Below are 12,255 nucleotides of genomic sequence, written 5' to 3'. Positions count from 1 at the left end.
GGAAGCACTAGCTTTCGGAGCGCTGCTCCTTCAGGTGTTTTTTATCTGGTACGTTTTAAACCCCAGGATCCCTGGATGCATGAAACTCCGCTAAGGTTAAAATTGTCCTACTGGCCTCCATTTCACCTGTTAGATTCTCTTCCCACCCCGCACTTCATTTTAAGCTGGAGTTTTGTGAAAAGTAAGTGCTCAGTTTCTTCCAGGCAGCCTGTCCAAGAAGGATGGTTGAAGTCAGTAGAGCAACCAGTTGAGATCTTAATTGTAGTGCTCTCTTCGACCAGTACTGTTCACAGTTACAACTTGGCTTCATGCCTGAATTACAGTGCGGCCGGTGTGTAATTTGGTGCTGCTAGTCTCTGTGCTGGATTACCGCTGCAAACCTGACCCTGAGCCGTTGTGACTGAGAATTACTCAGGGACAGATACAATGCCCACCACTAATTGACTGGCTGTCAATGAAGGCTTTGTTATGCTACTCACTGGCATTTACAGTCAGCAATGTAGGCCAATCCCATTGGTCTGGTAAGGAGGAGAGGACTCTCAGGTAAGGAATGCACCCCCTTTTCTCGACTTCTGGAGAGAAAGCACAAGACTTCTTATCTTTTACAAGCCTAAAATTCAAATACACCAGAAAAAGATGAGACAGAGATGAAAAGTTAGTTAATAATTTTACAATTGCAATAATCAAATCCTCCTTATCTTAAAAAAAGTTTAAGAAAACTTAGACCTTAAACTGAATTTTATGAACTATTTAACTTTGTGATTCTCCTCAGAAATATTTCATTCGGATGTTTAGCAACAAACCATGAATGTGAATCGGGTAATTTTCTGCTATCCTTGGAGATGGGTTGTAAAACAGGAAGGATGGCAAAATAATGCTGAAAATTCATAGTCATAGAAACCTACAGCAGAGAAGAAAGCCATTCGGCCCATCAAATCTGCAGTGGTCAAAAATGAGCACTCAACTATTCTGACCCCATTTTCTAGCATTTGGCCCATAGCCTTATACATCCTGGGATATGAACAAAGAACAAAGAGAGCAAAGAAAATTTACAGCCCAGGAACAGGCCCTTCGGCCCTCTAAGCCTGAGATGATCCAAATCTACTGTCTAAACCTGTCGACCAATTCCTAAGCATCTGTATCCCTCTGCTCCCCACTTACTCATGCATCTGTCCAGATACACTTAAAAGAATCTAACATGCCTGCCTCTACCACCTCTGCTGGCAACGCATTCCAGATGCCCACCACCCTCTGTGTGAAGTACTTGCCGCGTGTATCCCCCTCAAACTTTTCACCTCTCGTCTTGAAAGCATGACCCCTCGTTATTGAATCCTTCACCCTGGGAAAAAGCTGATCCCTATCCACCCTGTCTATACCCTTCATGATTTTGTTAACCTCAATCAAGTCCTCCCTCAATCTCCTTTTTTCTAATGAAAACAAACCTAACCTACTCAACCTCTCTTCATAGGTAGCACCTTCCATACCAGGCAACATCCTCGTAAACCTTCTCTGCACCCTCTCCAAAGCATCCACATCCTTTTGGTAATGTGGCACCCAGCACTGTACACAGTATTCTAAATGCGGCCGAACGAATGTCTTGTACAATTTTACCATGACCTGCCAGCTGTTATACTCAATACCCCGTCCAGTGAAGGCAAGCATACTATATGCCTTCTTGATCACTCCATCCACCTGTGCAGCAGCCTTCAGGGCACAATGGACCTGCACACCCAGATCTCTCTGCCCATCAACTTTTCCCAGGCTCTTCCGTTCATTGTATAATTCGCTCTAGAATTAGACTTGCCTAAATGCATCACCTCACATTTGTCTGGATTGAACTCCATCTGCCACTTTTCCGCCCAACTCTCCAGTCTATCTATTTCCCCTGTATTCTTTGACAGTCCCTTATGCTTTCTGCTACTCCACCAATCTTTGTGTCATCTGCAAACTTGCTGATCCTATCAACAGTGCCCTCTTCTAGATCATTTATGTATATCACAAACAACAGTGGACCCAATACTGACCCCTGTGGAACACCACTGGTTACCTTTCTCCATTTCGAGAAACTCCCTTCAACTACTACTCTCTGTTTCTTGTTGCTCAACCAATTCTTTATCCACCTAGCTAGACACCCTGCACACCATGTGACCTCTCTATTAGTTTACCATGGGGAACCTGATCAAACTCCTTACTAAAGTCCATGTATGTGACATCAACAGCCCTTCCTTCATCTATCAACTTGGTCACTTGCTTGGTGTTGGGCAAGCTTCTTACTACCTTGCCTTTTTGGCAGCAGCATGAAAATTGGAAGGTTGGCCACCCACCCAGAAGGAATCTGTGCCGTTAAGAGCTACATTCTGTTTCTGCAGGCAATTTGGGTGATGGGGAGACTGTCCAAAGAAAGATGGTGACCTCACGGCAGGCTTTCATGGTAGAGCACCACCCTCCCAGCCAACTGTGGTTTTTAGATTTTCGTTATGGCTTGTACAACTCCTGGGGCAACGTTTTCCATATTTGTACTGCATGCAACTTGACAAATGCCTTTTTTTATCAAGAATAAATCTGAGATCTTACGTAATTAATATACTTTTTCTTCTTCATAATGCAGGAACCATCAATTGACAGTTTTTCAGAAAGTGGACATAAACCTGATCAAGTTAAAGGAGATGTTGAATTTATAAATGTACATTTCAAATACCCTTCCCGGTCTGATGTTCAGGTAGGACACATTCTAATGCTTTGGGAACAGAAATTGCAACACTTTGTTTTCTTTATTAAGATAAAGAGTTCTTACTCAAATTAAACTATTAAAAGTAGACTTGCTGCTTTAATAAATGTCAAGGCTGATGTGACCATGTTTTATTTCTGTTCTGAAAATATTTGCTTAGTTAGACAGGACTGTGCGAATTCAGTACTAATACACCAATGATATTTCACTTTTGTGTAATGTTCTGATGAAAGCCCTTTGCAGACAGACTGGGAATAGGAAGGTTTGCAAAGTGTCACGGGAAGCTTCTGTGGTTGGGGTGATGGTGAGAAAGGTGGGGGTGAATGTCTTCCTGACACCTTCTCACTGCCATGCCATTTTGGAAGCTCTGATAATTGCCAGCATCCCATCTGAGCCACATGGGAAGAGCTTGTTTAAGAACAGCTTCCTGCCGATTGGTATCTTACACAGCTCAGAAGACGAGCAAGCTTTGGGAATGGGTCGAGGGACCATGGAGGCAGGCTCCAATATCAGTGGTTGCTCTGGGGACCAGCTCTCCAGGGCGCCACTCAATCAGCAGGGCAACCTTGCCTGGCCCCAGCTTTCCTCAACAATGTTTAGACCATTTCAAGGGTATCTGACCATCGAAGTGCTTTTGACTGCAGCCTCAGCCTCAGCAATAACCAATGTTAGTGGTGGCACTAATGGCTGGCAGTCCCTGAGTGAGGTCAGCATTCTTAATTAAGTAGGAGCCATTTAATGAACCACCGGCACCAAAGTGTGCCCCTTTGTTTTGCCATCAAAGAACAAAGAAAATTACAACATAGGAACAGGCCCTTCGGCCCTCCAAGCCTGTGCCAATCCAGATCCTCTACCTAAACCTGCCGCCTATTTTCTAGAGATCTGTATCTTACAGTCATGGAGTCATAGAGATGTACAGCACGGAAACAGACCCTTCAGTCCAACTCATCCATGATTACCAGATATCCCAACCCAATCTAGTCCCACCTGCCAACACCCGGCCCATATCCCTCCAAACCCTTCCTATTCCTATACCCATCCAGATGCCTTTTAAATGTTGCAATTGTACCAGCCTTCGCCACTTCCTCTGGCAGCCCATTCCATACACGCACCACCCTCTGCGTGAAAAAGTTGCCCCTTAGATCTCTTTTATATCTTTCCCTTCTCATCCTAAACCTATGCTCTCTAGTTCTGGACTCCCCAATCCCAGGGAAAAGACTTTGTCTATTTATCCTATCCATGTCCCTCATAATTTTGTAAACCTCTATAAGGTCACCCCTCATCCTCCAATGTTCCAGGGAAAACAGCTCCAGCCTGTTCAGCCTCATCCTGTAGCACAAATATTCCAACACAGGCAGCATCCTGGTAAATCTTTTCTAAACCCTTTCAAGTTTCACAACATCTTTCCGATAGGAAGGAGACGAGAATTGCAGGCAATATTCCAACAGTGGCCTAACCAATGTCCTGTACAGCCGCAACATGACCTTCCAACTCCTGTACTCAGTACTCTGATTGATAAAGGAAAGCATACCAAATGCCGCCTTCACTATCCTATCTACCTGCGACTCCACTTTCTCCCTGCCCATTCATGTATCTGTCTAGATACATCTTAACTGACATTATCATGCCTGCTTCTACCACCTCCGCTGGCAACGTGTTTCAGGCACCACCATCCTCTGCGTAAAGAACTTGCCATGCATATCTCCCCTAAACCTTTCCCCTCTCACTTTGAATTTGTGACCCCTTGTAATTGAGTCCCCTGCTCTGGGAAAAACGCTTCTTGCTGTCCACCCTGCTTGTACCTCTTTTGATTTTGTAGACCTCAATCAGGTCCCCCTCAACCTCCACCTTTCCAATGAAAATAATCCTAACCTACTTATCCTCTCTTTATAGCTAGTGCCCCCCATACTAGGCAACATCCTGGTGAACCTCCTCTGCACCCTCTCCAAATAATCTACATCCATTTGGTAATGTGACAACCAGAACTGTATGCAGTATTCCAAATGTGGCTGAACCAATTTTTTCAACTGTAACATGACCTGCCAACTCTTGTACTCAACACCCCGTCCGATGAAGAAAAGCATGCCATGTGCCTTCTTGAACCACTCTATCGACCAGCATTGCCACTTTCAGGGAACAATGGACCTGAGCATCCAGATCTCTCTGCACATCAATTTTCCCCAGGATTTTTCCATTTGCTTTTGAAGTTTGCTTTTGAATTGGATCTTCCATAATGTGTCACCTTGCATTTGCCCGGATTGAACTTGATCTGCTATTTCTCTGCCCAACTCTCTAATATCACTATATTCTGCTGCATTCTCTGACAGTCCCCTTCACTGTCACTCCACTAATCTTAGTGTCATTTGCAAACTTGCTAATCGGACCACTTATACCTTCCTCCAAATCATATATGTATATCACAAACAACAGTGTTCCCAGCACGGATCCCTGTGAACTGGTCACAGTTCTCCATTTTGAGAAATTTCCTTCCGTTACTATTCTCTGTCTCCTGTTGCCAAGCCAGTTCTTTATCCATCTAGCTAGTGCACCCTAGACCCCATGCGACTTCACTTCCTCCATCAGCCTACCATGGGGAACCTTGTCAAATGCCTTTCTGAAGTCCATGGACAGAACAACTTCAGTTATCTAAACATCCATTATCCGAATTTCGGATTATCTGACCAAGATCTCAAGGTCCCATAAAAATGTTATCCATTATCCGAACAATCAGTTATCCAAATAATCAGTTATCTGAACAAAATACTCCCTGCCCACCTCATTCAGATAAGTGAGGTTATTCTGTATATGACATCCACAACCCTTCTCTCATCCATCAACTTTGTCACTTCCTCAAAGAACTCTACTAAGTTGGTAAGACATGACTTACCCTGTACAAAACCATGTTGCCTATCACTGATAACCCCTTTTCTTCCAAATGAGAATAGATCCTATCCCTCAGTATCTTCTCCAGCAGCTTCCCTACCACTGACATCAGGCTCACCGGTCTGTAATCAGCTGGATCATCCCTGTCACCCTTCTTAAACAAGGGGACAACATTAGCAATTCTCGAGTTCTCCGGGACCTCACCCATGTTCAAGGATGATGCAAAGATGTATGTTAAGGGCCCAGCTGTTACCTCTCTCACTTCCCTGAGTAACCCGGGATAGATCCCAACTAGACCTGGGGACTTGTCGACCTTAATGCCTTTTAGAATACTTAACATTTCCTCACTCCTTATGCCGACTTGCAGTAGAGTAATCAAACATCTATCCCTAACCTCAACATCCGTCGTGTCCCTCGCCTCAGTGAATACCGATGCAAAGTACACATTAAGAATCTCACCCATTTTCTCTGACTCCACGCATAACTTTCCTTCTTTGTCTTTGAGTGGGCCACCCCTTTCTCTAGTGACCCGCTTGCTCCTTATATGTGAATAAAAGGCTTTGTGATTTTCCTCAACCCTGTTTGCTAAAGTTATCTCATGACCCCTTTTAGCCCTCTTAACTCCTTGTTTCAGACTGGCCCTACATTCCTGATATTCTTCCAAAGCTATGTCTGTCTTCAGTCGCCTAGACTTTATGAATGCTTCCTTTTTCCTCTTAGCTGGTCTTATAATTTCATCTGTTTTTAGATTAGAGTGGTGTTACTAAAGCACAGCTAGTCAGGCAGCATCCAAAGAGCAGGAAAATCAACGTTTCAGGCAAAAGCCCTTCATCAGTTTCATCTGCCATCCATGGTTCCCTAATCTTGCCATTTCTATCCATGGGCGGCACGGTGACATGGTGGTAAGCACTGCTGCCTCAGAATGCCAGAGACCCGGATTCAATTCCCACCTCAGGCAACTGTCTGTGTGGAGTTTGCACATTCTCCCAGTGTCTGCGTGGGTTTCCTCCGGGTGCTCCGGTTTCCTCCCACAGTCCAAAGATGTGCAGGTTAGGTGAATTGGCCATGCTAAATTACCCTTAGTGTTAGGTGAAGGGGTAAATGTAGGGGAATGGGTCTGGGTGGGTGGCTGTTCGGAAGGTCGGTGTGGACTTGTTGGACCGAAGGGCCTGTTTCCACACTGTAAGTAATCTAATCTATCCCTCATTTTCACAAGAATGTGTATCCCCTGTGCTCTAATCAATCTCTCTTTGAAAACGTCTCACATACAAATGTGGATTTGCCGTCAAATAGCTGCTCCCAATCTACATTCCCCAGCTCCCACCGAATTTTGGTATCGTTGCCCTTCTCCCAATTTAGCACTCTTCCTTTAGGACCACTCTCATCTTTGTTCATGGGTACTCTAAAACTTACAGAATCAGCTAGAGCTGAGTCATCCCTGCTTCCAGTGCCAGCAATGGGATGCCTGCCTCCTCAGCAAAATTTAGACTATTAACTTATTTCTTTATTTTCTGATGCTGTCTGGGTTGTCGGATAGTTCCAGTATTTCTGTTCTTATTTCTGGTTAAATCACATGGGCATTTTGCTGTCAACCTTAAGTTTGTGACCAATTGGTCTATACTCACGTCGAGGGTAGATTGAATGAATGCAAACTTCTCACAGTCCTGCCTAACTGAGCCAAAATTTTCAGAACAGAAATGAAAAATGGTTGAAAAGGCCTTGACATGTATTAAAGCCTAATAGTGCAGTATTAACTTACCTTTCCTTTTTGTTTTGTGGTAGATATTAAAAGGTCTCAACTTGAAGTTGAAATGCGGGCAAACAGTCGCTCTGGTTGGCAGCAGTGGCTGTGGTAAAAGCACCACCATCCAACTTCTGCAGAGATTCTATGACCCTGAAGAAGGAATGGTAAAGCGTTTAACAACATTTGTCATGTTGTGAAAATAAAGTCACTAAACACCAAGTGGGTTCAGCAGTTGAGAGCTCCAAATCCAACATTGGGTGGGATGTGATCCCTACAGGAGTAGATTTTTAACACAGGGAATTTTCAACAGGAAAGCTGGTGGGTAACTTTTCCAACTGCACGCAAGAGAATGTGGACATGGCAATTTGAACTGCTGGGCAGGACAGAGCATGAGGTAAAAACAATGACTGCAGATGCTGGAAACCAGATTCTGGATTAGTGGTGATGGAAGAGCACAGCAGTTCAGGCAGCATCCAAGGAGCTTCGAAATCGAAGTTTCGGGCAAAAGCCCTTCATCAGGAATAAAGGCAGTGAGCTCCCCACCCCCACCCTCCTCTAGCTTATCTCTCCACACTTCAGGCTCACTCCCTTTATTCCTGATGAAGGGCTTTTGCCCGAAACGTCGATTTCGAAGCTACTTGGATGCTACCTGAACTACTGTGCTCTTCCAGCACCACTCATCCAGGACAGAGCATGAGCCAGCATTCTTTTGTCTGGTGTTTGAAATAAGAACAGCAGCCATATGGTAAACCTATGTACAGAAAATAGTGTTCCGTTCCCGTGCAGATGTAAATTGCAGAAATAATGTATATGATTCATGCTATAGCCCAGTACCTGAATTTACTACTTGTCTGGAGGAAACAAAACACAACCCAAAACAGGAGAGTGAAGGTGAGGGCATGATTCAAAGCAAGTGAACACAGAAGATAATCGCAGGATCTTGAGATAAGAATGACAGAAATGACACATAAAGTATCTGTAGACATGAATTGGAAGATGAACATCAAAATTTGTTCATGACAGCAGATTGTAGGTTGGCACAATAGGTTAGTATGGTGGCTCAGTGGTTAGCACTGCTGCCTCACAGCGCCAGGGACCCTGGTTTGATTCCAGCCTTGGGTGATTGTCTGTGTGGAGTTTGCACATTTTTCTTTTCCTGCTTGGACTTCTCATGGTGCTCTGGTTTCCTTCCACAGTCCAAAGATGTGCAGTTTAGATGGATTGACCAGGCTAAATTACCCACAGTGTCCAGGGATGTGCAGGCTTGGTGGATTTACCATGGGAAATACAGGGATTGGGGATGGGGAGAGGAGGGAGCACGGTGGGTTCTGGATGAACGTACTTTGGAGGATCAGTATGGACTCAATAGGTCAAATGGCTTGTTTCCACATTGTAGGAATTCTATGATTCTAATAAATTATGATAAGTGTTGATAGGGACTACGGGAGGATTTATTGGCAGGATAAGTTCTTGCAGCTCCTAGTAGCAAACATAAAGAAAACTTTGGAATCGAAATACAAAGTGTCCCTGGGTTGTGAAGTGTTCCGTTCGTCAATCTGACGTAAGTTAGAACACTACGCATTATAATAGTATGCAGTCGTTTGCAAGTACAGGAAATGTCCAAATGTCAGTACTTTAAAATTAAATGGATCGCATTCTTCAGTACTAGTGTTTGTAAGTTGGACATTCTTAAATTAGGAGCCCTTTATATGTGTTAAAGAGTAATATTTTAAAAGGAGTAAAGCCTTTGTTTGCAATCTCACAAGCTAATACAGCTGCCATTTACAAGCAACTAAAAAGCTATACGATTTATTGTGCCTTCTTTTTATCTCCTCAGGGTCCTCAGATATTTCCACCATCTCCCTCACATGATTCCCTACCACCATAGTTGACAGGATCTTCAGCCATGTCCAACCCTTTCCCTGCATTTCTGCCTCCCCTTTTTCTATTCCTCCCCACAATCCAATAAGGTTCCCTGGTGTTTACTTTCCAATCCACCACTGCCCACATCCAAAGTGTCAGAAGCTGCTATTTCTGCCAGTTCCAGTAGGTGGAACTACCAAATACCCATTCATAGTTTTCTTCCCTTCCCCAACAAGCCCCTTTTCCTTGTCAGTATTTTGCTGAGACTGTTTCTTCCAGAGCACCCTGGTCCTCTCCCATCACCTCCCCACACACCCACGGCACCTTCCCATTCAGCCACAGACAGTGTTACAATAGTCTGTTTACCTCCTCCCTCCTCAATATCCAAGGCCCGAGCCACACCTTTCAGGTGAAGCAGCGATTTATCTGCACTTTACTCAACTTAGTCTGCTGTATTCATTGCTCACAATGTGGTCTCCTCTACACTGGGGAGATGAAGCAAAGACTAGGCAACTGCTTTGCAGATCACCTACACTCTGAACACAAATATGACCTTGAGCTTCCAGTTCAATGCAGCACCATGTTCCTTGGCCAACAGCTCTGTATCAGGCTTTCTGCAGTGCCCCAGTGAAGTTAGAAGAACAGCATCTCATTTTCTACCTGGGTATCCCACACCCTTCAGGTCTGAATATCGATTTCAATAATTTTAGAACCTGGACACCTGCTTCTGTTTTCTTTACACCTCCCCCTCCTCCTCCCCCTCCCCCCACCCTCCAGGCTGCTTTTATCTCAGCCTTTGTCCCTTTGATAAGATCTTTTTTTTCCCTGACATCCTTTGTCTGCCTAACTTTCTTTCTCTCTTTCTGGGCTCTGTCTCCACTGATCCACTCTCTCCCTTCCCTCCCCATTGCCCATCATCCACATAAATACCACCCTATTCCTAGCTATTATCAATTCTGAAGAAGGGTCAGTAGACCCAAAACATTAACTCTGCAGTTTTTCCATAGTTAGTGCCAGACCTGCTGCGTTTCTTCAGCATTTTGTGTTTTCTGTTTCAGATCTTCAACGTCTGTAGTTCTTAGATAATACAATGAACTACAATGTAGTCTGGGTCAGATTGATTTTGGGTATATAAGGCACTGTTTGTTGCTGCCTAATACATAACCAGGGATTCTGATTATTTTTAGTTTTAATCGCTTCATGTACTTTGAGGTGTTATGAGTCTTTTTTTTCTGCTCTCCTGTGAAGTTCACACAGTTTGCATATTGTAAAGAGTGTGTCATTTGATATTTTTGTCTTTTTGATTTTGGGACTAAAATAGGAAAAGACTATTTAAAAGCCAAGGATTTTGGAAAGGTTGCTGCATTTTTAAAAACAGGCTACTGACATTCATTGTAAGTACTAGATTAGATTAGATTAGATTACTTACAGTGTGGAAACAGGCCCTTCGGCCCAACAAGTCCACACCGCCCCGCCGAAGCGCAACCCACCCATACCCCTACATCTACCCCTTACCTAACACAACGGGCAATTTAGTATGGCCCATTCACCTGACCTGCACATCTTTGGACTGTGGGAGGAAACCGGAGCACCCGGAGGAAACCCACGCAGACACGGGGAGAATGTGCAAACTCCACACAGTCAGTCGCCTGAGGCGGGAATTGAACCCTTGGTAGCTTCTTCTATCCACTGTGCCACCGTGCCGCCCACTGTTTATACTCTTGCTTGTTCAAGCAGTGTGGAGGTTGGAGGTTATTCTAGACTGGATAGTGCCAAGAGGCATATGCATAGAGAGATTTGGCTGATAACAAGTCACTGATTGGTCTGTGCAATGGTGACTAAGTTGTCAATGACAGGCTTTTCTGCCTACCGACAACTATTTCATTGGCTCCCAGCTAGCTGAATAGCTTGTGAGAGTAAATGAGATAACCAAAGGTTTTCGGACATCCAGAAGGAGAGCGTTATGTCCTTTGCAATTAAAAAAAATCCTCAAGCGAGTTTATTTTCCCTCACTCGTTACTGTAAGTTGTTGCTTTTAATCAGAACCTCCATTGAAATGCCTTCCTAGTTTTTCCATCCATTCCTAACACCAACGTTTCTTCATGTCTGTCAATATATTTTTGTAGGGCGATTTTAGAAGCAGAGTTAGAGTTTTAACTAGTGGAGTTATATGTGCATTGTTCACAATTGCTTACCTGTAGCTAGAATCTATTTGTAATAGATGGTCTTTCTTTTAAGTGCAGAAACCTGGCCTGTCTTTCTGACAATCTGGGTCTAAATAGATGGATAAAATTGGGAATTTTCTGTACTTTGAATACAACCTTTCTCTTGGAAATAACCGTGCTTGATTTCAGGTGCATTTGACTCAATGAAGCCTGACATTATAGTAATAGCTTTCACATGCAGTACTTTAAAATTTGTGACAACATAATTATACATTGACATCAATAATTATTTTCAACAGATTATGCTTGATGGACAGGATATCCGAACTTTGAATGTTAGGCATCTTAGGGAAATGATTGGGGTGGTGAGCCAGGAACCTATTCTCTTTGCAACCACGATAGCTGAAAACATTCGTTACGGTCGTCAAGATGTCAGTATGACTGAGATAGAAGAAGCTACCAAGGAAGCTAATGCATATGATTTTATTATGAAACTGCCAGATGTAAGTATTGACTGCCTTTGTTATTGATTTAATACATTTTACATTGTGAAAACCTGTTTTCTTTTGAGTTTGATTTCTGTTCTTATAAGCTCATCTCTGTCCCTCAGAATTCTTTCTAATAACTGCTGCATTACTGAGATTAGACTGATTGACCTGATCTCGCTTTTGGAGAAACTGAGGACTGCAGATGCTGGAGATCAGAGTCGACGTTTTGGGCATAAGCCTTTCATCAGGAATGAGGCTTGTAGGCTGGGGCTGAGAAATAAAATCATGGTTGATCTGGTTGGGTTTTGAATTCCAAATTTGATCTACCCCACTAATCTTTGATCATCTTTTCTAACAACAACCTATCTATTTCCATCATGAAAA

At 43.6% G+C, this 12,255-nt stretch overlaps 1 protein-coding gene across 2 annotated transcripts in view; it reads left to right on the top strand.

The window, feature by feature from the left end:
* abcb4 (ATP-binding cassette, sub-family B (MDR/TAP), member 4) overlaps positions 1-12,255 on the top strand; it is a 132,094-nt gene that overhangs the window by 65,287 nt on the left and 54,552 nt on the right. For both annotated transcript variants that reach the window (XM_072575845.1, XM_072575843.1), the window contains exons 11-13: positions 2,609-2,719; positions 7,394-7,519; positions 11,683-11,886. In XM_072575845.1, coding sequence (XP_072431946.1) covers positions 2,609-2,719; positions 7,394-7,519; positions 11,683-11,886 — 441 coding nt within the window. The remainder of the gene's footprint in view (positions 1-2,608; positions 2,720-7,393; positions 7,520-11,682; positions 11,887-12,255) is intronic.

Source organism: Chiloscyllium punctatum, chromosome 8, assembly GCF_047496795.1.
Source record: "Chiloscyllium punctatum isolate Juve2018m chromosome 8, sChiPun1.3, whole genome shotgun sequence".
Taxonomy (NCBI): Eukaryota; Metazoa; Chordata; class Chondrichthyes; order Orectolobiformes; family Hemiscylliidae; genus Chiloscyllium; species Chiloscyllium punctatum.
The sequence above is the reverse complement of the archived record's forward strand: the minus strand, read 5'-3'. Positions and strand labels throughout refer to the sequence as shown.